General features: G+C 44.9%; 1 protein-coding gene across 1 annotated transcript; it reads right to left on the bottom strand.

Annotated features, from left to right (window-relative positions):
• Positions 1 to 6584: 6584 nt before the first annotated feature.
• CD82 (CD82 molecule) lies at positions 6585 to 24250 on the bottom strand. The gene is made up of 8 exons (XM_062495210.1): positions 24188 to 24250; positions 18813 to 18885; positions 15331 to 15455; positions 14159 to 14233; positions 9371 to 9478; positions 7543 to 7734; positions 7175 to 7258; positions 6585 to 6669 (listed from the first exon to the last, which is right to left on the bottom strand). Exons 1-8 carry the CDS (start codon positions 24248 to 24250, stop codon positions 6592 to 6594), a joined length of 798 nt encoding a protein of 265 aa, XP_062351194.1. The 3' UTR covers positions 6585 to 6591.
• Between the last annotated feature and the right edge of the window lie 1264 nt (positions 24251 to 25514).

Here is a 25514-nt window from a genome sequence, read left to right as displayed (position 1 = left end):
CTCACTTCTGCTCTGCCCTGCTTTGCTCTGTAGCTCTGAAGAATTGCCCACAGTGGTCTAGGGAAGCCTCTCCAAAATAAAAGTGTTCAGGTGCCAGTCTCTTTGCCCAAGTAAAAAGTGACAGGATGAGAGGAAGCAGCCTCAAGCAGCACTATGGAGTGAGGAAGTTAGGGGGTTAGATTGAAAGCTAGAAAAAATTTTTCACTGAAAGGGTTGACAAACATTCCTCAGTCTATCCCACCTGAGAAGACCAATACAGAGTGGTTTTAGGTCACAAGTTTAGAATATAACTTTATAATCCTATTTTGTTCAATTCCAAGTTCTTTACATAATGTTTACTATGAGGTAACCACTGAAAAAGCAGAAGAAGTCCCTCAATTAGAAATTATTCAGCTATATTCAGTCTGTTCATGCAGAAGAAAAAAAAACAAAACAAAAAACCACACTTTGTTTTATAGGAACTTACACCCTCTAGGGAAAAAAAATTTGCCAAAAGAATTCCCAATCAATACTTACTAGAGTTAATTACAGCATCATATTAAAAGAACAACTTATTTTCGAATACTTAAGAGTATAGTGAAAAAACCTCTGCCAAAATTAAAGGTCTGCACTGTGCTGGGTTATTGTTCCAGGCTGTCTGCAGACATCACTGCATGAGTTATTCTGTTCTGACATCATTTTGCAAGTTCAGTGCACAAAGCACATGCCTATACTATAACATGACAGGACCTCACATTTCCACCCTAGTAAAACCTAAATAGTTTCCAGAAGTGCTATGTAGAAAATACCCAGGAAGCATGCTGGGTAAGCCATTCAGATGATCACATGCTCTGGGATTCTTGCTGTCTCTGAAGAACTTCCATATGTCCAGTCTGTAACACTAAGGAGGGCAAAAAGATTTAGTCTGGTGCACATTCCTCTGATCTCCTGCACTGTCACAGCTCTTGCTTTGGAGCCAGTTACCTGATGGTGGCAGACAGACTCCAGAAGAAGTGCACGCTGACAACTTCCAGGAAAATTGTTTGGACAAGAAGAGACAACATGGAGAAGATGTAAGGTTATGAGCAGCAGATAACGGTGGCCAGGGGCACATGATGGAAAAGGTCTGGCACTCTGGTGACACAGTGAGGATCTGGGGTCCTGCAGGCAGCCTAGGTCTGATATCAGTATAGTTCCTCACCTGGTGAATACTCACAGAACAAAGAGCATATCAGGATAATCCCTGAGCTGCTGCCATTGTTCAGAGAAACAGTGTGAAGGAATGGGAGTTACTAACATCTGGACCCTAGAGGTGGAAGGGAAAATGCTCTCTTGTTTCCTAAAGATAAGGCCTGTTGTAGTTAGAGAAGCAGCTTCCATACTTTCTGCTGAACTCTGGATTGCTGAAGACAGAGGAGTTAGTCCATGAGGTCATTCATCAGTGAGAGAGTTATCGGCAAGAAAATACCAGAAATAAATTTAATAGAAGTGCATGAAAATACCAACCTTGGGGCCTAAGGCAGGATTTTCCCTCTTAGATTCCACACCTCACAGAGCATCTGTGAGTAGTGACTCGGAGCATTATCCTTCTCTTAAACCCCTATTTTAAATGGAGGTAATATTTTTGCCCAGAGAGCCGAGAATAACTTTTCTGCAAGTATACAGCATCCAATATTCCCCTAATCCCTCCCCACAAAAGCCAAACAGCACACAAACCCCAGTCAATTGTATTATTAGGAGCTTAGAGGAGAGAAACCAGACAATTTATACCTTTGAGAAGAGAGAATTCATGGCCAGGTTAAAAAATTTACTTAGGAGAAGGCAATTTCCCATGTTTGGCAGAAAAGATTCCTGCCACAAGGCAAAAAATTTGCATGAATTCTGCCAGCACACACCTGCTGGAAATTGTTTATAATGGCTAAAGCACACTGAGTAGCTTTACTAGCAATATTTTCCTAATAGCTTTCATTCACTAACTGCATATTTTTTGCTAAGGGCCTTTTGCCAGTTTACAAGTGTTTTGAAGACTTCCATGCTAGTAGATTTTTACACTGACAAGCTTTTAGTGTAAACCTGGTTTAAGATGTCATTCAGAAACCCTGGCTGCTAACTGAGGTTTATATGTAATAAAAGGCCAAGGCTAGAGCAGAGTCTCAGGGGCTAAGGGGATAGAGCCAGCCCATGAATAATTGAGGATATGCTCTCCATTTATGGTATTGAATGGTAGCATTTGTGGGAATGCCAGGGTCCTTTGGCTTTTCAGCAGTGAGCCCCTGTGGCTGCCTGTTCCACACTTTCCTCAACAATGTCACAGAGTCTGACACCACCACTTACAGTCTGTCCTTTGGCAGCCAGAAACCAAGGCTTTTCTGAAGTCTACCACATTCAGCCTAAATCCTGAACAAAGCTGGCAGGGACCGGCCACACCACCACACATGGGAGAATTTTAGGAAAAGAACAGCTGCCACATGTTAAATTTGAGCACGTGCTATATAGAATACAAGATGCACTGCAACCTATAGACTTACCCATAGCCACTCTAATGCAATTCCTCTTCCCTCTCCAGAAGAAAAAAAAACACCTCATGGAAAGAATTATAGCAGCTCGTGAGTGCTTCATGATCACAGAGAACAAGAAACGTCACCAGTTCATTACTAGGGGCCTTGCTTCAGGCCACAGGGCGGTCACAACTCTGCTCTTGCAATATTAATTATTGGCCTGGGACAGCTACAGAGCAGCTTATTGGCTATGCACAAAATGCTTCCATGTGCTGAGCTTCTGCAGGGGCTGGTGCTGTGGGCTTTGCTGGACAAACACTGCAGCTCCCAAGAAGTCTGAGTGCTAGGCTGATTTCTAGTTCCAGCACCAAACCTTCACCTCTGGGGAGGAGCTGGGAGCCTGGCCCAAGGAGCAGCAGCAGATTTCTCAGTCTCTGAAGGTCTGAGGACTTTCTTCCTGGAATCTTTTCTAGATCAAATTTAGAAGTATTCAACACCCTCTCCTTCCCCACAGACTGACAACTCAAAAGAACTGAGGATGGAGGGAAATAGGAAAAAATGGGGACAAGAAGCATCATGGGAATTTCCCAACACTGAACTTCTAGAGCTAGGTAGAGCAGAAACACGAGGGAAAACTCCCACAGCAGTAGAAGACATCCAACAAAACAACCAACTGTGTGCTTCTCCAATAAGTGGAAGGCAAAATTATCCTTAAAAATGCCATGTAGCACAAATAGTTTGCGAGGAGAATACATTTGTAATTACAAGTTAATTTAGCTACCCTGCTGCCAGGAGTAACTGGCAGCAGAAGGAAGCGATCAGCATCATCTTCTCACTCCCCTGGGACCAGCCCGGGCTGGGTTTTCTTGGTGGAACACCTCCCTCCAGTGGCCAAAGGCAAGTGGTTTCCACGGAGCTCGGGCAGCTGGGGACAAGCAGCTGTCCTCAACTCCCCTAATTTCTCCTCCTAGCTCTAGAGCAGGCTGAATGAAAACCAGAAGTACCCTTCCCCACCTAGGAGCCATCTGCTCAGGGCTGGCAGTTTTGCCAGGAAGTACAGCCCTCTAAATCGTGGGGCCCTGGGAAAGCATTGCCCCTAAAGGAACAAGCAGTACTCACAGGTTAAGACAGATCATTGCACCCTACTGTGGCTCCAGGACCCATTTAAGCCCCTCTTGCTCTGCGCTTATCCGGTCAGGGTTCCTGAAATCTTGACTTAGACCACCAGTGTTTGCTGGTAGCACCCCAGTATCTTCTCTACAAACTTCATTCTGTTTCCTCATGTATGAAGACTCAGGTGATGCTTATTATTTCCTAAAGCAACAGCTGTGAAATTCATTAGCACATTACCTTAGGTTCTTCTAAGCCATTTCAAATGATGGTCCCGATGCACCAATATGGTGCAGGATCTGAAGGAATTTTGAGAACTAGCTCATATCCACTTCTCATCTGCTCGCGCTGAGAAAAGCAAAAAGATTTATGTATTTGTCTATCTACTTCCAATAGACTTTTCCGTCAAGGCCAGCATATGGTGACATAAACTACAAGAAATGGCCACGTAGCTTTCTTCCTTCTCACAGTGGCAGGGCAGGGGCTGAGGAATCCTACTGAAGGTGAATAGGAAAAAATTATATAGTTAAGCTTGCAAGAGCTGTATGCACTGTGGGCATAGCAGCAAGCTCGTACTTTATCAGAATTAGTCCCCAAGGCTTATGACTTCAAACTGTGCAGGCTGTGCAGATTTGAAGCAATATCTTCAAATACTTAGCTTAGGGAATAGCAGGTAATTCAAGGAACTACCACTCAGCTCACCTCAAGACAAACATCCTTCATAGAACATGTTTACTTTATAATACATCCCAGAAAAATTGTCACCTCTCCCTGCTGGGCAGGATCTTTGCAGTCCACACTGATGTCACACATGCACCTCAGACCTTCTGATACTTTGAACAAACAAGATGTCAGTGACCTGCATGAAAAGCAGAAAGGGGTGGAGAGGAGGCAAGAGGAAAACACTTCAATGCACAAGTCATAGACAGAGATAAATATTTTTTAGCAAAGTCTTTATTACAGAAATATTCACCCTCTAGACTTTTATATCTGTACATGCATTTCTTCCAGTAGGAAGATGTTGCTAAAAACAGACAAAAACAAAAAAGGAAATCCAGAATGGGCTCCTTTTTACTTGCTGCTCAGCATTGGCATCTGTAACTGAACAATAATCTTACAAATAAGAACACATCAGAGAATAGACTTTGTGTTACAAAAGCTAGCAAGCTTTACTAAGGGTGCCTTCTGCTACAGCAAAGGTCAGCTTGAAGGATCTGTGCAGGGAGGGGCAGATACCTCAAAACTGCAAAGCCTTATCAGACCTCCATAAAAACCAATTGCCCAGTCACTCTCCCTAGTCATTGCTCTGCCCAAAGATGAGGACAGAGCAGGGACCTACTGCTGGGGCCCTGATTCCCTGCACCAGCCTTTCTTCCCAGAATGAAAAACAAGTAGGTTGTGAAACCACTCCTTGGAACTGCTACTAGGGTTATTACTACCTGCCCCACCCCTGACAGGAGACAGTCCTGGAACCACCTCTGTAAGGCAAAGGCTCTCTCACCAAGTACCTTGTAACAGGTCCCTGGCAAGGACCATCCACTTACCTCCCACACAGCTTCCTGAGGTCACAGTCATTGTACCATGTGTAACAGCAGGAACTCTGCTGTGCCCAAGACACATCTAAAACTGAGGATTTGCACCCAGCTCTCTTATGTAAGCAGTCGGGGCAGTGTTTCATGTGCATTTCCTACCTCCTTCTGGTCTACACCACTTCTTGCTGCTGGCCACTGGCTCAATAGAGCAAACAGTCCAGCCCTTAGCACAGAAACCTGCAGCCTGTACAACTGCAGAACCTGCTACTTATCTGCTGCAGTGCTGGCACTTGAGGCAGAACTCAGGATGCAGCCATGGCTCCAGACCACAGTGGAGTCAGAAGAATGGACAACTGAAATAAAAGCAACTTATCTTTGCATCCCAGCTACAGAACCTATACTGGGGACTGATAGCAGCGATATTCCCAATATACAGCATCAGCAAATCCAGTCAGATCCCTCCATACTCATATCTAAATCTACAGCTAACAAATTTTATGTTCATAAAGGAGCAGGGGAAGACTCAAATTGATTGTAACCTCTATAAAGTTGGCAACCAGAGAATGCAAACAGCAGAGCCAGCCTGGGGCTGAATCCACAGTATGCAGCAGTCTCTGAAGTAACCTCCAAGCTGACAGAAGCCAGCAAAGCAGAGCTAGGGGGAGAAGAAAAGATAAAGAGGCAAACGGGAGAAACATGTGTCAAATCCAAAACCCAAGGGATCCATTCCAGAAGCAGCTGAGCATCTACACCACAATCTGCCAGGTCACACTAGGAATAAATAGGTAGGCTTGGCTCCCTCCCGGTGGCTTCTCATCACATTCAAAGGGAAGAGCTCCACTGAAGGCAAGGCATAACTGACTCCAGAAACAGGAGAAACGAGTGTGACAGTAGCACTCTGTATTTCAGATGAGAACCTAGGCTGGAAGATGCATGGTAGGAGCTGAATCAGGTTAACTGCAAGGGACCAGAGGGCCTATAAAGCATGACTAGTTACCACCACAAGTCAGTGAAGCAAATGAAGCTACCAAAGTACTGGAATCTCAACAGAATTCCTAGCCCATGGGACTTCAGGGGAGAGGTGAAAAGATGTGCAGGAGAAGAGCAAGGAGGAGAAAAGCTATTGTATGTTAAGCCCAGTGGGTTGTAGAATGAAGATATGAATAGTATTGTTTAACATGGAGCAGGCAGCAAAAGCATTGTCCCCTCAGGTTAATTGGTGTCTTGTGACACAAGACAGTTTAAGTTCTGCTTCTTGAAGTAGAAATAATCCAGAGGCAGGATGCAGGTAGCCCAAGGGCCCTATTGCCAGAAGATCAGGCTGTGTTGCAGCTCTAACAGTTCTTAGCAGAGTGGTGTCAGAAATGGGATGTCACAGGAATAATGGTCAATGGTTGGACAGTCTGGGTACGAGGCAGGAATGTTCTGTTTGCTCCTTTCTCTGTGGTGCCGTAGCTCTGGAGTCAGCCAACTCAAGACTTGGGCACTTTGGTGTAGTCTTCACTGTGTATGTTCTTGCAAAGTGAAATGGACAGTATCATCCCCAGCAGCTGGAATAAGTATGAAGAATGGAAACAAAATCAGCAACCAGACAGATAAGGTGGGAAGGATGGGTGATACAGGGCAGCAGAATACAGTGAACATTTTTTAATGACACCATACAGGTAAAGAGAGTTAGTCCGCAACACAAGGCAAATGCAAAAATTGAAATGACAAAAAATTTGGTTTCATAAAGATGTGACTTCATCTGGAAACTATGTTACAGGCTTTTTAAGGCAACAAGTGGGATTTCACAATAACGGGATTTTACTTGCCTCAGTTTTCTGGTTATAGAATTTCCACAAGATACAGCAGGTGGAACCGCAAGTAGACAACACTTTGTTTGATTTTTAATCCAATCAACAAAAGCAGCAGTTCAAAGGTCCAGGCAGGCACAACCAAGAGCTAGAACTGCACTGTCATTAAACCAAGTGTCAATTACTTGAGAAAATAGCTTTGCCTTTAAAAAGGTCTCCCTGATAAGGCAGTACAAGTTCATGTCAGGAAATGACTTACCTCTATAACAGCAACACCAGTGCAAACCCCAAGAATGATACCAAGGTTGTCCTTCAGCCACTGCTCTACACCATCCATGCATCCCTATAGAGAAAACATGGGCACAAAGAAAAGAAGCTGAATCTGAAAGTCAAAACTGAAAACCCATAACATATGCATGCAGGAATTATCCCAGTTACATGCTATACCATGTTCCATGGAAGCTTTTGCAGAAAAGGGCAGGATCCCTGTCACTCTGTTCCCCCTTGCCCAAAATTCCACGGGTACTTCAAGCAATAAGGTGTGAAGTAAGTGCTCTAAATTTACAGGGGAATGAAGACAAGGCAGCTTCAGTGGAAGCTTCATAGGGCCCAGACATACCCACTCACCTGCTCATGAACAGGCCAGTCAGCATATGTTGCAGTGCCATTGACAGGGTCTTCCAGATTACAGAAACCTCCTCCTTCCACTAAGTCCTTAGATCTATTGGAGCAGGAGCACGGATACTCAGTATTGCTTTTGTTCCTAAGAATCTCATTATTTTCCCATTGCTTTGCTCCATTCCAGCCACAACAGGCAATCTAATAATGGGAGAGAAATCATTACAGTCTTACACTTTGCACTGGCAAGATAACTGCACATGAAAATAAACAAGTAGAAGTATCCAGGAGCCCTCCATGAAACAACAATCAGGCCATACAGTTTGCATTAATTAGCTGCACTGGACATCACCCTTGTTACTTACGTAACAAGCTGTCCAGAAGACAGGGACATTATTTCCTACTAAAGAGCCACTCTGCTGGCAAATCAAGAGTTAAAGGGCCCCGGGTCTCAGTGTGGCCCTGAGGACAGCAGCAGCCACCACGCGGTGGCATCCCCATGCCGTCAAGCCCCAGCACATCACTGCAGCCAGCGCCTGCCCGGGTGCAGTACAGACCAGCTGCAACATGGGATAGGGAACATTTTCCACCCGAAGAAACATTGACATTCCTATACAGCCATGTGCTAAAACCATATTTGCTGAAGTGAAAAGCACATCGGGAAGTCTAGCAAGGAGTAAGATCCTAAGCATGGATGCCAGTGCTTGCTCAGTGGTACAGAGCAGAAAGGCTGTCTGTGTTGAGGTAGAAGTTTAGGGAAAATCCTGTGCTCAAAAAGGAAAAGTAATGTCTCTGCTAAAATAGGCATGAGATACAAATAGCTGACCACCCACCTCAGGACAAGCATTTGGTTTCCAAAACAGTGTTGTAAAGGCACAGCCTCCAGAAGGAACTACTCGCTCACAAGAGGTCTGGACTTTAACTCCCTCATTCACAAAACCCCACCCTCTTTCAAATGCAAACTCCAGTGCGTAAGACGAAGTAGACTCCTAATATTCGACTTCTCCATCTCTGCAAAACCTTCTTCTTCTGCTCCTACATAAAAGGGCTCGAACAGTAGCCTCTCTCCAGAGTAGAATCAGGCTTGAGTTCACTACCAAGGAGTAGTGACTACAGTGAAAAAACATACATAAATCATTCTCCAAGGAGGAGAAATAATGCAGGTCAGTGTTTTGCAGACCAAAGAACAGACAGAAGACAAATGCTGTTACTTTTACTTACTACACATCAGTCCCATGCTAGGCATGTATTTAACCATAAGAGCCAGCCAGCTCTCAAGCTTGTGGTTTGGCAGTAAACAACTGTCATGACTCCAGTCTACTTGAATACTCTCTAGCTGCCCAATGACGCTAAAACAGAAATCATGGGCAGTTGGATGGCTCCCAAGAATGCTGATACTTGCAGAAGAACCATCACAATAAGCAAGCAACATGCCCCAAGCAGTAAGGCAGGTGGTGCTGCTGACTTGCCTGGCAATAAACTAGGGACTTTTTGCTACAAAAATAATATGCAAAATGTCTTTCACACGTTAGTATTCAGGAGGCCCAGCAGACAAAGAGAAGTGTTGGAGTGCCATTTGATAGGCTGGACACATTAGACCATGCAGCCAACACTAGCTAGTTCTAACACCCAGCATGCAGGAATGGTTCAGGGTCTGACATAGAAGCAGCCAGCAAGACCATTTTCCAGTCTGCAGGCACCAAACCTCACAGGCCACTTTGTAGATCAGCCAGACCAATATGTAATAGTTGTTTCTCTGTCCTCAGCGTAGCTATAAAGGTCATTGTCTGCACTGACAAATAGCATCATCTCACTCTTGCTGTCCCCCATGACTCACCTGTCTCTGCACATAGTCCCATGCATCTCGCAAGTTCCTCTGATCTTCATCCGCAGGGTCATAAGTTTCAATCAGATCTACAACTATGACGGACAACTCAACTTTCAACTGGCAAGAAAAAAAGAGGCAGGAGAGTTGCATTATCAATTCTTATAGCCTTTTCTTTGGTGTTTCAGATACATATATAAAGCTACAGTCACACATAACAGCTGACTGCAAATAGTTAACAAGTACAGATAAGGACAGCAGCTTTGCTGCTGCAACAGCCAAAGCACCAGCAAGTCCTTGCCTGGACACAGGGAAAGCCTACAAACCTGATGAGCAATAAGGAAACAGAACTTGGTATGGTTATCCTGCTAAGACACAGGCTGAACAATTAACTGCCTGCCCCAGACAAGACAGATGTGCAAGGTTAAGTACAAGCTAAAGGCCAGCATTGCCTTAAGGACTCACAGGTTGCTTGTTTCTAACTTTGTACTACAGGCAAGACCATGGTCCAGAATCTCTGCCACTGCAGTTCATCTCCCCTGCTCAGGGAAGGTGTGAGCCACTCTGCTCATAAATGCAGATGGGTTTCTGACATGCAGCTGACAGAAACTTGGCTTTTTTCACAAGGCGCTGATCTACCTTTCCCCAAACTCCCACAACTGCTGCTTCTCTATTAAGACAGGAAGTATTACAACTACCTAAACTGCTCATTAACAGTCTTATCACAAAGTTCAGGCATATCAAATCATCCCTTCACCACCATTCATTTTCCAGAGGTATTTACAACACCCTTCAATTCGATGAGAAGTGTAAGCTATCACCTATCACCTCCTTCCTCCCACCTCTTTCCGAAGCTCTTCTTAACCAGCCTGTACTGTACATGAGGACTGCTAAGGACAGATCCAGATTCACAAGAGATTAGAGAAAAGTGCCATTAGACTGCCCGAGGGACAGGATACAGTTACATCAGCCTAAGCACTAGGATGTTCCCATCCCACATACTACCTTCTTGACTGTGGTGCTACAGCATATTTCAAATGACTGGAAATGAGTTTTCTCTTTTCTTCTACTATCAGGCATTTTTCAATGATCATGGCAAATACCAGGACACTTAGCAGGAGGAAACATTGCCTACTGTTGAGAGAACATCTTTACATCAGCAACTCTTCTTCCTAGGAAAACTGCAGCTCAGTTCACTGGGATCAGCTATGTCAGGCCAGACAGATGGGAGCTGCACAATCTTTCTTCTCATGATGTCTACCTCTTCCCCTTTTAATTACTTCACTTCCCCTTTTCCTTCCCTTCAAATCAAGGCAACCTGACCTGGTTCTCACTAATGAGATTGGCCTTGGCTGCTGCCATAAGCCTTATCAGTTACTGAACCTCTGTGTTCCCACCCTGACCCCTCCTGCACACTGCTGCTCCACATGCAGAGGGAGGTAAGGATTGCTGGGTTTGTTTCCCTACCCTGGGCCCATCTAGCCCCTATTAGCTATTGGGTCAGATGGAGCCTAGTGTCACTTCTGCAAGAATCCCAGGACTCTACCACGAACAGGCAGGACTTGAACCTGATGTTCCAAATCACAGCTACATAGGGAAGCTGTGTGTCTGCTCTCCCCTTCCTCTTACAAAAGAACAGGCAAGAAGTCTCACAAACAGCTCATTAGAAAAAGCGAAAAATTTCAAATTAAAGAAAAAATCAGGCATTCCTAGGTGTTTCAGCAAGTGATCTGAGACAGAGGGAATATTATGCAAACAATGGCACAGCTCTGCAGCCACACAGGTGGCTTGCTTGTGGGTTTAACACAGAGCAGCCCAAAGGGAAAACAAGCACCTGCAGATATTCACCCTTAAGTGCCTGGCAGAGGAAAACTGAAAGAGAAACAAGCTACAAAGGTACAAGGAACACATAGCTTTCAATATCTTAACCACCCTCATCCATTTGAAGTTAGGACTTAGTACTGTGTGAGACATGAATGCTTCAGGAAATGTCTAGCCTTGCTTTCAGGGCTTCTTGTGCTTTTCCAGTTCTAGCAAGCCCAGTGTCAGAAGACACAATCCCACCACCTCAAAGCAGGGACACTTAAGATTCTGGGCACCACAGGCACAGCTCACTGCCAGAAAGCAGCAAGGGTGTCAGTCTCCCCATCACAGGGTCTACTGAAGAGGGAGATGGGAAAAGCTGAATGCCAGAGGCAAGAACAGGTCTTTGATCACACAATGGATTATGCATGCTTCTTCCTCTATCAGACACTGTCAGTCATCTATCCTGTCCCTGTCAGATGCAAGCTAGATCCTTCCCTCAGCATTTATTAGCATCTAGCCTGCACACAAAAACAAGCTTAAAAGGCAGGAGAGAGCACTCCTCTGCCTTGACACTTCAGATTCTGAAACTAAAGCATAGTTCATAGCCCCAGACAAGTCACTGCACACCATCACCCAGGCCTGTTGGCTGCAAATAATAGCTAGCAAGCAGGGCTATTCCCAAAACACCACCATTCTCCTTTGCTCAGCTTAGAGCCAAGCTGCACAGAACTGTGTGAACTAGGCCAAGGGAGAACTTGCCCAGGCTCTCACATGTTTAGGAGCTTGTGATCCACTAGATGCAGGTGAGTAGCAACATTCAGTTCACAAAGCAGAGTATCACTTGCAGTATTTCCGATGTTACCATTTTGTTGTCCATAAAAAAACCCCACCCCACAGTTTGAGTCAACAATGTACAAATGCAGGGAAATGAATGTTGCCTCAACATCCTCCCAGAAGTACTGGGCAATTCCAGTCTGAAGGGGCATTCCTCTAACAATGCCCATGGGAGAGGCAAAGCAGCAGCCTTCCTGTCAGAGGCTCAGCCTTTTACAGTTACACTAACTCTATTTCAGTGTACTTTGATTTGTCAGTGTGGGGGAGGATTTTGACACCAAAAAGGAACAGATATGCCAACAGTAACTTCAAGGGAATCCGTAGAAATAAATCCTTCAGTTACAAGTGAAGGAGTGAGTATCACCTTGCTACACTCTGGATCCAAAATTCTTTCCTTCACTCTTGTTATTCCTTGTTTTATATCTAACCAAGTTCCTGTAGTCAAAAAGAAATAAAGAACACAACAGATACCTAGGGACTGGCTGTTGAGCAGTTTCACTGTGCCTCACTGTGCTCCAAGCTGCCCTGGGATGACGGACAGCCAGCGAGGCAGAGCAACTTGCACAGCAGCACTGAAGCGCAGCCCCAAACCACTGTGCTGGAGGTTTCAGCCAAGAGCTTCCTCAAACAGTTTTTCTTAGTGCTCTAGGCAGGTACTTTGGAGGATCCCTGATATGCAATGGCTCTAGACGAGCTTTCCATTAATTTTGTACATTAGGGACTGAACAGGAACATCTGTTAAAAGCCCAGCTTCCCTGACCGTTCTCCCAGATCTGTAAAAGTGATGATCTCAGTCACACTGGCTCCAGCAGCTGTGCAGAACAACCCCCAGCACTTTTAAACTCTCCCTGGTCTGATGAGGTTTAAATGAAGAGCTACAGCTTAAAAGCTGGAGTTTTCTAGAATAGATTGGCAGCTGGAGGAGAAATGCTAACAGAGGTACAGATTTCCTGGTCTGAAGTTGCATTTCCCCATCGCAGGGGAATGCCCATCCCCACACCTCCATATCTGCATTAGTCAGAGCTGTTTGTTGAGAATCATCTTTACACACCAGTTTTAGTTTCTCCTTCAGCTTCTGCCAGCCCAGAGAGCAAGCTACAGTCACACCACATTTGGCAAGGAATCCAGCCAACAGCTGCTCACAGTCACCAGAGTACAAAGCTCACATCAGTTATGCAGGTGGCAGGCACCTTCCCCCTGTCCCCCAAACTTCTCCACCAGGCCCTATCCATAACTTCCTCAACTGTTCTGCTTTCTGCAACTATCTAGCTGAAGAGCTGGCTTAGGAGAAGCAAGCACAGCCATACAGTGGTATATACAGTTATGCAGCAAAGGACAGGGTTACCCACAACTTGTACCAGAAGCCAGTAGTGACCCCGCAGCTATACCTTGTTCCCACTGCATAAATGTGGCTGCCAGTTTAGCTGTGAAGTAGCTAAAGGTCTGATCAGACATTGTCTTGGCCAGGGAACCTATAGCCATGACGGATTATTGCAATGCACTTAGGTAGCTCAAAAATTATTTCCTTTTACACTATGAAGCATATTGGAGCTCTAGAAGCACACACTGTGAAACTGCCTTCCTGACCAAAGGATCCACTTCAAAATATTAAACTACTTCGCTTTGAAACTCCAGCTGTAGAACAAGAACCATCAGATATTTGGGTTTGCTCCTGGGGAAAGAGAAGCAAACTCTTCCAAGAGGAGTTATACACACAGCAGCAGAAGGACTGAAAGGACAGGACAAGAAGATACAAGGAGGTAGACCAGTCAAAAAAGTGCTCAGGCTGGTAACTCCTCAAGGCACCAGTGATGGCATCATGGCAGTAACCACTGCTACTACATGCCCAAATAGTTGTCTGCAGCAGGATCAAGAAGAGGTGTAGCATAAAACATTTTAGGACTTATTTTGTTTTCACTGTTCCCACTACCCAAAAATACAGCCTGAACACCAAATAAAGCTTCATAATCCTTGAGAAAGCAGCACTATTGAGGCAGATACAGAAAAATCAAACAGCAAAGTTAGTCATCTGGGGTAGAGAAAAGGAGAATCCAGATATGTGTGCTAACAGTATAGCCCAGTTTGGAAGAAAGAATTTCTAAGTATCACCCTTCTCCCAAGCCAAAACCATGGAAAAGATGCACAGTAATAAAGACTTACCATTTCTTTCTGGAAGTAGATGACCAGTGCAGCAGCAATCTGAGCTAAGAGGATTATCATCAGGCAGGTGAAGTACTGGAAACAAAAAACAATGGGTGATCACTTAGTCTTTAGAAAGGTGTGTACATAAAAGTTAGTAAAATTTCATATACAAGAGAAATCACAACACTGAGCTATCATTTTGCTTGCAGACAACTCTACTATCAACCATGCTTTCCCAGGAAAAAGCTGGGACCAATGTCAGACCAGTGCACCCCAGCACTTCTCCCATTAGGCCAACAGAAAGACTTCAGGAGGGAAAGGGTTTACAAGCCCTCTCTGCATGTGTCATCCCAACTGGGACTCCCCATCATACAACTCCATCCCCAGACCATTCTGGCCTCAATCAGTAGGACTCTGCCTACCCCAAGCCTCAACAGGAAAAAAAGAGTCAATTTCATAAACCTAATTTTTAATGTTTTTTTTTTTTTTAATCGATTACCTTTTTACAAAATGCTGTCTAATTTGTTTGAGGATCTAAATTTAAGATTCACCAGCAAACTACTTTTAAATGGTGGCAGCTACTACTGCTAGACAAGGAGATGTTCCTAATGTCAGGACACGTGTGCTGTGCTTGTTTTTTAATACATGTGCTCTGGGTAAGATAGAGTCAAGTAGCAGGATGAGGTGTAGGAAGCTGGTACCATCCATCACAGACATAAAGCTTCCTATAGATAAGCTGTTTGAAGAGAGGTCCTAACATATAGGACATTTGTAGTTGGGTCTCTCTCAACTCTTGCACTTTCCACAAATGTGATACAACAGGACGCTGTCACTCTTCCGCTTTTCTTTCACTGCCCTTGGAACTTGCTCTTCCACCACTGAGAGCACAGTACCAACTGGGCAGTCAGGGTGAGGGGGGCAGGGTGCACCTCTCATTTGGCAGTCCTCAACCCACTGTGTGCAGAAAGTGTCAGTGACATCCTCTCTCATTCACAGTTCTGAGCTCATTATCAGTAATGTCTGAAGAGCTCTGCTGCAGTCTGCTGGAGCATTTAACGTGTGCAAATTAAGAACTAGATCTAAGTTGACCTAGCAGAAGTAACATTCCCAGGAGACCGAAGCCCCATCTACTACCCAACAGCAGGAGAGGTATTAAAAGTTAGCTCTAAAACAGGCATGAATGCTCTCACCAGACCCAAGAGACATCGGATTTCATTGACAGCTCCAAGACAGCCCAGGAACCCCATCAGCATGGTGAGCGCCCCCACACCGATGAGGATGTATGCACCAGTCTTCAGGGAGGGAGATGACATCTCTGTAGGAGCCAGGAGAGGGAACAACATTAGCTACTGACAAAAAAAAAATACATATGCCATCACCATTCATAGGATGTCTCCATATCTACTGATAATTGTCTTTGTCTGCTCCAAAGGGACTGCACAGATGCGTGCCGAACATGGTGACAGATACATGCTTCTGGTTGTCTTGATGAAAGTAGACTTAAAAGCCATCTGCAGACCTCCAGAGTCTGGAAGACTCAAGGTCACTCCAAACAAATAAACCTTGTTTGAAGAAAGTTATCTCCTTACTACAATTATACTCCCTCATGAAGGTACTTCAAGTAACAGTAATATAAAAGATTATCTACTCCATAACTACTGTCTATTTGCTTCAATTCTTTTGCTATCTTCAGGGAAGCTTTCTTCCAAGTCCTAAACCCCCTTTTTGGACAGCCTTTTCACTTTAATTCACTATTTCTTGTTGTAGCCATTCTGTTTTCACTTATCCACTTCTAGTCAACACTGGGACAAATTAACTCTGTGGAGTGAAATATGCAACAAGCTACAGCTAGTGTTGAGCACAAATGATGTGACAGGTTACTTAGCAAGTCTGGGTTGAATGGCTTGTGGCCAGGCCAGGCTGTTGCAGCACCTGTGCACGACACCCTGCAAAGAGATGCTATTCCAGGATCAAAACAGATATAATACCCAAATTAGCTCCTTTTACAAATCCTCCTAGATATCCCCTGCTGTTGTTTCTAATGTCTGTGCTTCTCAATGCTCAACAGTTTTTCAACCAAGTTTAGGTCAGATTATTTCAGACATGCTGGTGATGTCAGCCCTCTCCCCTCAGCATTTAGTACTGCAAGCAACAGAAGAAAAACTCTTACATTTGAGTTGGTCAGCAGACTATTTCTTGCAGATTAGCACTGGAGAGAGCAATCATTACACCGTAAAAGTTGAAGAGATACTCTGTCTATAAACAATAACTAGAAACCTCATTTATCATTAGGAAACATTCCTATATGTGCAAGTGACAGAGTGTAGGGAAATTATGAATGTCCGGTGATTAATGAAAATAAAATTTTTAGAGCTCAGCATTTAGTTTCCTGAACTAAGGAAGTCTCAGGAGGCAAACTTCCTCTGAGTTCCCCTTGAAATATGTTAAAGGAGAATAATGAAGCCCACACTGATACTCTTCCTCCTAATATATAATTCCCTCTGTTTCTGATACCTGGTACAAGCCACCAGCTTCCAAACTTTTTTTCCCTAAAACATGCTGAACAGAGAAAAGTACAGTTATCAAGAAGTGAAGCAGATCCATTTGCCACACAGGTCACTTCAGCCTTGATTAACTTCCAGGCCAGACTCCCCCTGGCTGGACACATGCCACAAACTCCAGGATCCTGCTTCCTCACCAGTCCTGTGACTCTTGCTGTGCAGGTTACGTGCTGATACTGCAAAGCATTTACTGAAGCAGCAGCCTCACAGGAGTAGCCTTCAAAAATCTACCCTATTCCCTCCCTGAAAATCAGCTCAGCTGTCATGCAAGGCAGTGTTCGAGTGGCCAGGTTGCAGCACCTCCACAGTGCTAAAAAGCAGTCACTTAATCAAGTTCCCATGAGAAGAAAGAATAAGGTACTTCCACTTCAAAAGCCCCTTGGAGAACTGACAGTGTCAGGGGACAGGAGCCACACTTGCAGTTCCCATCTGCAATAGTCTTGTCTTGCAAGAGAAGGCTCTGAGGGCACTCAGCTCCTGCTTGCTTGCTGTCACTCCATGTTTTTCCCTGCTCTGGGCAGGCAGCCAAGCCAGGACAACAGGCTCCTTTGGCAGCAGCTGAGGTGCCCTCCCTGATGCCTAGGTTACTAAAGCAGAGGGAAAGAGGGGCAAGGCATGGGAAAGGAAGTGAGGGGGCAGGGAGAGAGCTGATACTGGAAATCTCCAGGAAGGAAACTAAATTCTTAAATACTCTGTTAGCAGAGATTCCAAGCAAATGGGAAGAAACAGAGCCAAGTTCAGGGACTTCTCTGTCCACAAGTGGCTGTAACACCCATCAACCTGAGGGAATCAGCCACTGACTCACTGGTACTAAGCACACCTCAGACTGCGAGGGGTACTGCAAACAGCCAGGCCATGATAGGCTCCTTTTAGGCTGCATGTATTGTTTCTGCTCATGTGACCACTTTATTAACCAATACCCCTTGCCATGCTTCTTGACCTTCTAGTGCTGCAGTAGCAAGCCAGATGCCACAGCACAAAAGCAGAGTAAGGAGCAGTATCTGCATGTGTGGTATTAGCAGGCGTGTCTTCTCCATCCACCTTTCAAACCAGGCCAGAGTGCTCATCAGGACTTGGGAGACAAAGCCCGTTGCAGAATCAGTGTAGCTGGGAACGGGAATATGAATGCTATGTGTCCAATGTGTTCATTTAGTGTTCATTCCCCATACCCAGGCAGCACTCCTGCACTGTCTGAGGCTGGTGCCCAACTCAGCAATTCTGGAGGTAGTGACAACAAATAACCAGAGCCACAAAGAAGAAAAGTTTGAAGTGTTTCTTGGACAGAGCTCAAAGGAGGCAGAGCTTGTGAAAGATGGAGCGGAGATATTCATTTGGTGAAAATCCACTTACAGAGTCCTCTGAAGCCCAGACTCTGCTAAGCTGGCTCAGTTTTTCGGTTTTTGCAGAAAGCAGACCCTCTGCTAAGACTCAAGTCAAAGTTTGTGGCTGACTTTAGGGAAAGGAAGCTCAGCCCCTCGCACAATACAGAACACCTTTGATGCCCAGGGAAGTCTCATCAAGTGTATACAAGAGTACGCTTTAGAAGTCAAAGGACTTCACAAACCCACACCCTCCAAATTTGCATCTTCTACTGCTTAGGAACAAACATACCATCTCCTTTCAATGTACATTAAGTAAGTACCTGTTTTTACATGCTTTCTTTAGCATTTAAAACATTTAAATTGAAATAGATCGTTACAGAAAGAAAGCAGCGGAGGACTCACACAGCAAAACTGCATTAAGGCATTGGGGGCCTCTGCACATGATGGTAATAAGGAAATCAGTGTGAAAACACAGAGCATACAGTGAAAATAGGATGAAATACTAGCCCCTGTGTTTAAAATAAAATATTTGGATTGTTGGTTGAAGAGGCAGTAGTCTCACTGACCCTGGTGTTCCAATCCACAAGACTAAGGAATGCTATGTCTCCAGGGCTGCTCCCTTTCACCATGTCCCTGATATCAATCCCATCTTGCTAAATACCATGTTACTGCTCAGGCTACAGACTGTGCACGAAAGTATTGCTATTCCTAGACTACACCATGGTCAAACACAGCCCCAGAACACAGTCAATTTAGAAAAAGAAGGAAGATAAAGAAACACAGTCTTACGTAGAACAGCAATGAAACTGGTTTTGTCAGCCAGAATCCATATACCGAATCCCAGGATAACAGCACCCAGAATCTGAAAGAGCAAGAACAAAATGTACATGGTTTGTGTAAGTTATAAGCTTAGATAAATAAGAGGAGGCAGTCACTATTATCCATACTTCCAGTTTAAAAACAAGCATTCCTTTGCTGTTCCCACCCATCTCCCCTACAGTACTCCTCCCAGGGTAAACAGGATTAGCACAACTCCAGGAAGAATGCCTCAGCCAACTGCACAGGAGCCCCAAGATTTGCTTGGCAGTTTTTCCCACATTATTTTAATAGCACATATTGTTGTATAGGAGGACCATTCAAAACAGTCTGAGGAAGAGACATCCTGCTGCTAGAACATTGTTGTCAGAAGCGAAAGGTAAGTGCATGGCTTCTGTGAAGAACCAAGGAAAGACAAACACATGATTTTATTTTTTTTTTTTTTAAATAGAGAAACCCATGACTCTAAGGGCCAGGCTGGAAGATAGCTGACAAAGGATTAGATATCTGGCAGCTGGAACCTCTCCAGGAAGGAAATCTTTGGCTTGTCAGGCTCTGTTACAATGTTATGGCCTCAAACTACAAAGACAAAAAGCCAGTAGCAGGTTCTCTTGAGCAAAGTGCTTCGCCCCTTCCAAAGCCAAGCTTAGGCATTTTGGCTTGTCTCCCACTTTATGGCAGAATACCTGAGCCCCAACAGAGTCAAGAGTTATGAAACATTAGCCACAGCCTCTACCTTGCTCATCACACAGTCTTATGTAGGGCAAGGATTAGTAGAGCAATACATCTCTGTGAGGACTCAGCTGAATCCAGACACTGAATTCAGCAGCCAAGAAACACATACATGTTCCCATCTCACTTTGAAAGGTGGGGGGAAGGATGCTCTGTTTTAGCCTTCACATATCAGCAAGTTTTACGTTCAATAAGAAGTTGAAACTCATGCTGTTCAGCCAACTAGGACTGGAAAACACCTGGGCAGAGGTCCAAAAGAGTCTTTGAAGAAACAAGGAGTGGACAAGAACTGCAAGTAAACTGCAAACAGCTGTTCTCACATCAGCAGGATTTCAAGATAGGATGAAGTGAAATAAACTAACAGGGTTAAAGAGAGATTGCAATTCTGTGCTTCATTAGATAATGTTTCAATACTTGGGAGACATGGAAAATGCCAAACCACCACTCAAAGCATTGGCTCCACACTTTGAAAGTTTACACTAAGCTTCAGCTGCTCACACAAAGAAGCTTTTCTGAACAAAGATAAAGCCACAGTCTGAAATAAGCTGCTTTCAAGCTTTCCTGTCTTGGCAGAAGGTGCATCATGTAGTTAGCTCTGGGGACAGCATTAGAAAGTCATCAAGCAAGTTCCCACCTATGAAGCATACTGACTCAGCTTCAGAAAGCATGTAGCTGTTGTATCCCAGAAAAATAGAATTCCCCCTTGCCTTATGTCCCAACATGCTGCACCCACAGTTCTCAGTCTGCTGATCAAGCGACAAAGGCCCCTTGAACATGCAACAGCTGGGACATCTAAAAAATTCCTCTCAAACTTGGTAGTATCAAGAACTGTTGAACTGACAGTTTAAGGCAGTCTCACATTTAAACTATAGTTTTAATAAATATTTGTCTTAACAAAGATGCAAACCGTGCTGTATGTGACATCCCTTTTGGTTCACTGTCCCTGAAATGTCACATAAGTTTTGTTGTTGCTGACAAAACACAGGAGGAGTGCTGAGCAGAGGTCCTGGAAAGTTATTTGTTATGAGGTGCTCAGACTATCCAAGGCCTGTTTTCACTCTGATCTTTGCTCCAGTCCACAACTTGTGCATTTGCCAGGAGCTGCTGTGGAAAACACTGCAAGGGGAAGGCAGGGAGAAAACACTGTCCCATCAACAAGACTGTATTTACTTCCTAGCAGGATAGCTTCTCTGCTCAGCATCTTCAGGAGTTTGCCTTGCATAGCAAGGCTGCTTCTGCCACTGGCTTGGCTTCAGACCCTCCATAGAAGAAATCACATCTGCTTTCCATGGGTTTTAATTCGTCTGCTCCACTGCTGTAAACTCCTGGAGTGAGGAACAGATGTCTCCCCTCCTCCCTGGGGGTTTGAGGTTTCACCCCCAGTTTCAGTAAAATCCCCTTCTACACCCAAGACAGAAGGATGCAGATCCCTCAAGACAGGGCCAGCAGTTTCCCACAGAGAGCTAGTCAAGAGGGGCTTGGAAAAACTAAGCTGTGATGGAGCTGACTCATCTGGCTGGAAAGAGCAGCTGGGGGTTCCCAGCTTTCCTTCCCCAGCACTGCTTTCCTTCCCGCTCAGATAGTGTGATGTAATACTGAACCTGTTGACACAGGGGACAACAGAAAGACTCTAAAACTGCAGACTTTGCTTTAGGTAGCAGTCTTCTGCAGCATTTACTGAAGGTTTAGAAGCAGGACAGAGAGTTTTATGTTCCAAACAAATAGTTTCCAGACACTGTTAAACTTGTCTTGCAGAAGTGTTCTCCCTTTAAGAAGCATGTACTACAGCACGTGTCTGCAAGCCAAGAAGGTAGATGTGTTAAATTCTGATTAGGAAACTAAGATTACACTCCAAGATTATCTGGTATCTTTTCTAGCAAGCAGGCAGGCAGTCCAAGTAACCTTCTTCCCTTTAACCAAAGCAGGTCAAACCCTTCCCTGAAGTGAAGCTCCAAGACTGCAAAATATCACTAAGTCCCTGAACTACTTCAGCTATAGCAAGCGACCTTCTCACAGACCTCAAGCTGTAGAGAAGTGCTATTTCAATTACTAACTTCTAAAAAGAGTTACCAGCATATCTCTAAAGGCTTCAATCATCATCAAGGCTGAAGAACACACTTCAGCCAGCAAGAGCTGGCTTGCACAGGGCGAAGTCACATAGGCTCAGCTTAAGGTCCAGAGCAGACACAGGGCTCTGTCAGCAGCATCGGTGCACACCTTTGCTCAAGCACTCTCCTCACAAAGCTCAGCAGCTTCAGAAAACTAGCACAAGGCATTCAAAACTTGTCTGTGCTGACAGGTCACAGCAACTCAATACAAGCAGTTTCTCTGCTAGATTAATATAGCTCTACCACACTGTATAAGCTCAAGAATCACCAACTGCCCTCCCCAATTCAGACCTTGAACAATAACAGAAAAGTGTCTCAGGTCAATTCCTCCCTATTAGAGGAAGGCAGTAATGTATGCCACCTTGCTCAACATCTGGCATGTGTGAAAAGACTGCCCTCAGTCAAGACAGAAGCATACTTAAAATCTTCTCTAGAGAAGTATCAAGCTTGGCCAGGACACAGTGGTTTTGGAGACCTCATTGTGAAAGAGCAGTCCAAAGGGAAAACAATGCCTTCGCTGCACAGCAGGGTTAAAGAGCTCATTTAAAGCAGCTTCTCCCTTTAGTCAGCACAGACCTTCTCACAATACATCCTACCCTAAAGTTCTTACCCTCTAGGTCCAGCTCAGTGAATCAGATCAGCTTTACACAAGAGGGAGGGGGACTGGGTGCTACACCAGAAGAGTTAGCTCAGAGCAGGGTGTTCACGAGACAAAGGACAGCTACTTCCAACCACTTGCCACCCAGACAGAAGCTCTCAAACCTCTCCAGGACCCAGAGATGAATTCAGTGCTTGTCATCCTCACAGTCTTGCAAAACATAAGAAAGTGCATTGTGAGTGTGGATCAGTCCAACAAAGTAGTTCAACCCTGCCTCCTGACAGCACATCTATCCCCAGAAGTTGCCTGCAACCATGCCATGGCTCAGCAGAGCAGGGAGAGAAAGGCATTGTGGAATAAAGATGCTTCAATGACCACTGACAGCATACAGCAAAAACAGGGACAGTGTTGTAAGGTACTGCAGTATTTCAGCCTGTCATCCTCCTCCTTTCCTATGTGCTAGGCTGGCTTTCATGAAAAGAACTTTCTCTACACAGAGATTAGGTAATGAACTCAGACCAAGTTTTAGGCATTAAGGAAAACTAGACAGTGGCCAGATATTTGGCTTCAGCAAGACTCAAACACTGTCTTAACAAATACAGCTCTGCTTCCCAGGGTAGACTGGTTGTTATATGCTGCTTAAAATTTATCACTTCTTCAAGAGAGGAGAGAGACTAGAGGCTGATATCTCCAGAGGAGTCCTACACTAGTAAGAGGACAGGCCTGGACTTAGATGATTTTTCCTATCTTTAAAGTGAACTAAATCACACACAGAAAGACCTAGAGGCACTTGAAATACCTGTCCTCTCCCTCCCAAGAACGTTCCCCTTGGACGCTCTGAGCACCCCTGACTTCGGACCATTAGACTGCAGTTAACTACTCTTAGGATGAAAGTAAACACGAAGAGCAAAATGTGAGCACAGTAAGCCAAGGGAAACCAGATCCAAATGTGCCTCAAGTTCATCCTGTGTGCTACCAGCACAGTGCAGTCATTCTGGAAGCAGGAGTGAAGCTGTGTTCAAGGACAGAGACCAGAAAGCAGTGCTCACCTTATAATGATTCACTTCCCTCCCTTCTCTCCCAGTCTGACCCTACCTTTTCCTTACACACTGCAAAAAGGATAATGATATCAGACAGGCTATTTTCTTGCTGACATGTGGAAAGCCAAAATCTTGCACTTCCCCACTACACCATTCCACTGCAAGAAGGTATCACCGACAGTTTGATCATTGCCCACAGGACACAAAATACCTAGGCATCAGAAGGATGCATGCAAGAATGTGTGTGGCCCTCCCAGACCAAATCTGTTCCAAAAGGAGTTCATCTTTTGCTAAGCCTCACACTTGAAAATAACTGCACCCAGCAGGCTGTTTTATTTCCCCAGACAAGCCTGTCCCAGTCTCCCCCACCTCCCAGCTCCATTTCAAACAGACTTGGACTAATTCCTCTTGTCACAAATCAAAACCAGCCGTTGGGACTCAAGTAAAATTAGAGCTGTTCTTTGAAGCCTAGCTGGCCTATTTAGGAGGGCACTGCCATTACTTGGCAGGTTTTGCAGCTTTGCTTCTCAGGGACAGTTCAGCTGCTGCTCCAGATGTGTCAGAGAAAGTAGTTACAACTACTCTCCTTCCTGAAAGAACTCATTATTCCTGCTTTCCCTTCCCAATGCAGGAATGGAGCTGTGTGCACTGGAGGCAGAAGGTGGCTACTGGGAGTGGAGCTGTTTGGCATACCTGAGACACACACAGCAGCTCTGACATCCCCCAACTTCAGGGAACTCTCCCTCACTCCAAAACTGTGGCCACTTTATTTGATTAACTCACTGGGTCAACATCCAGGAAAAAAAAAAATTTCAAGCTAACTTTGGTCCAGGTCTTCCTTCTTACTCCACAGATGCTCAAAATACTTACAAGGAACAGGAGATTGAAAAGGAAGAGGAAGTACTTGGTGACTTTTAGACAGCCAGACCCCATCTTCTTTCACTTATGGGACCTAAGGGGAAAGCAGACAGACAATGAGCTATGTTACAGACACGTCCTCTGGGCAGCATCAGAACAACACCCTTACCCTGTGCAGAGCTCTGGATCATCTGGTGGGCCTCAGAACACATGCACAGACAGCACAGAATACCAGAGTTGCCTTTTCAGGACAGCAAAACAGGACACCACACTACAGTCACTGCTGCCAGGATCTCCTGGAGAGCGACACACAGCTATCAGCAGTTACAGAATAGATTTAATCATAAATACACTGCTAGTTCTATCACTATTTATATGGACTTTGCAGTCCATAGTAGCATCAACTAAGACATCAACACTAGCTACTACTCCTGGTGGTGAAAACTGATGCAAGCTACTTCAATTCCCTGACAGCAGCGAAAGAGATGCATGGAGATTCCGGAGCAACATAGATTATTAAAAGCAACAGAGATTTTTAAAGGCAATAGAGATTATTAAAGGGCTGGAACATCTCTCTTATAAGGACAGGCTGTGAGAGTAAGACCTGTTCAGCCTAGTGAAGACATGACTGAGAGGGGGCCTTAGCAATGCCTATCACTATCTGAAGGGAGGGTATCAGAAGATGCAGCCAGGCTCTGCTCAGTGGTGCCAACCAACAGGACAAGAAGCAATGGGCAGAAACTGATGCACAGGAAATTCCACCTGAACATAATGAAGAACTTCATTGCTGTGTGTGTGAACACACACCAGAACAGGTTGCCCAGAGAGGGTGTGGAGCCTCCCTCGCTGGAGATATTCAAAAACCATCTGGATGCAATCTTGTGTCATATGCCCTTGGATGACTCCGTTTGAACTGGGAGGTTGGACCAGATGACCACTGTGGTCCCTTCCAACCTGGCCCATTCTGTGGTTCTGTCAGCCTTCCTGCTTTTCCTTCCTGCCCCAGACTCAGTTGTTTCCTACATAAACAACAGAGAACTGTTAAGCTCCTTAAAATTTGCTCTACCAAGCTCCTTGCTCCAAACACACCATGCCACTTTAAGAATCACCAGCCAGAGAAGCAGCAGTACCAGGACGGGGACACCAGCCTGGCCTGGGAAGAAACAGCCCCAAGAGAAAACAAGATCAGCAAGGCTCTATGCTGTCAGCCTGGGTGTACCAAGGATCCCCAGAGACCAGTCCGTTCTTTTGTTGCAACCAAAGGCTTTCGCTTAATCCTATTAAATATTTAGGTTAACTCTGGAGCTAAACTGGTATGTGGGCCTTGTTATAACTGACT

Source organism: Cinclus cinclus, chromosome 6, assembly GCF_963662255.1.
Source record: "Cinclus cinclus chromosome 6, bCinCin1.1, whole genome shotgun sequence".
Classification (NCBI taxonomy): domain Eukaryota; kingdom Metazoa; phylum Chordata; class Aves; order Passeriformes; family Cinclidae; genus Cinclus; species Cinclus cinclus.
The sequence above is the reverse complement of the archived record's forward strand: the minus strand, read 5'-3'. Positions and strand labels throughout refer to the sequence as shown.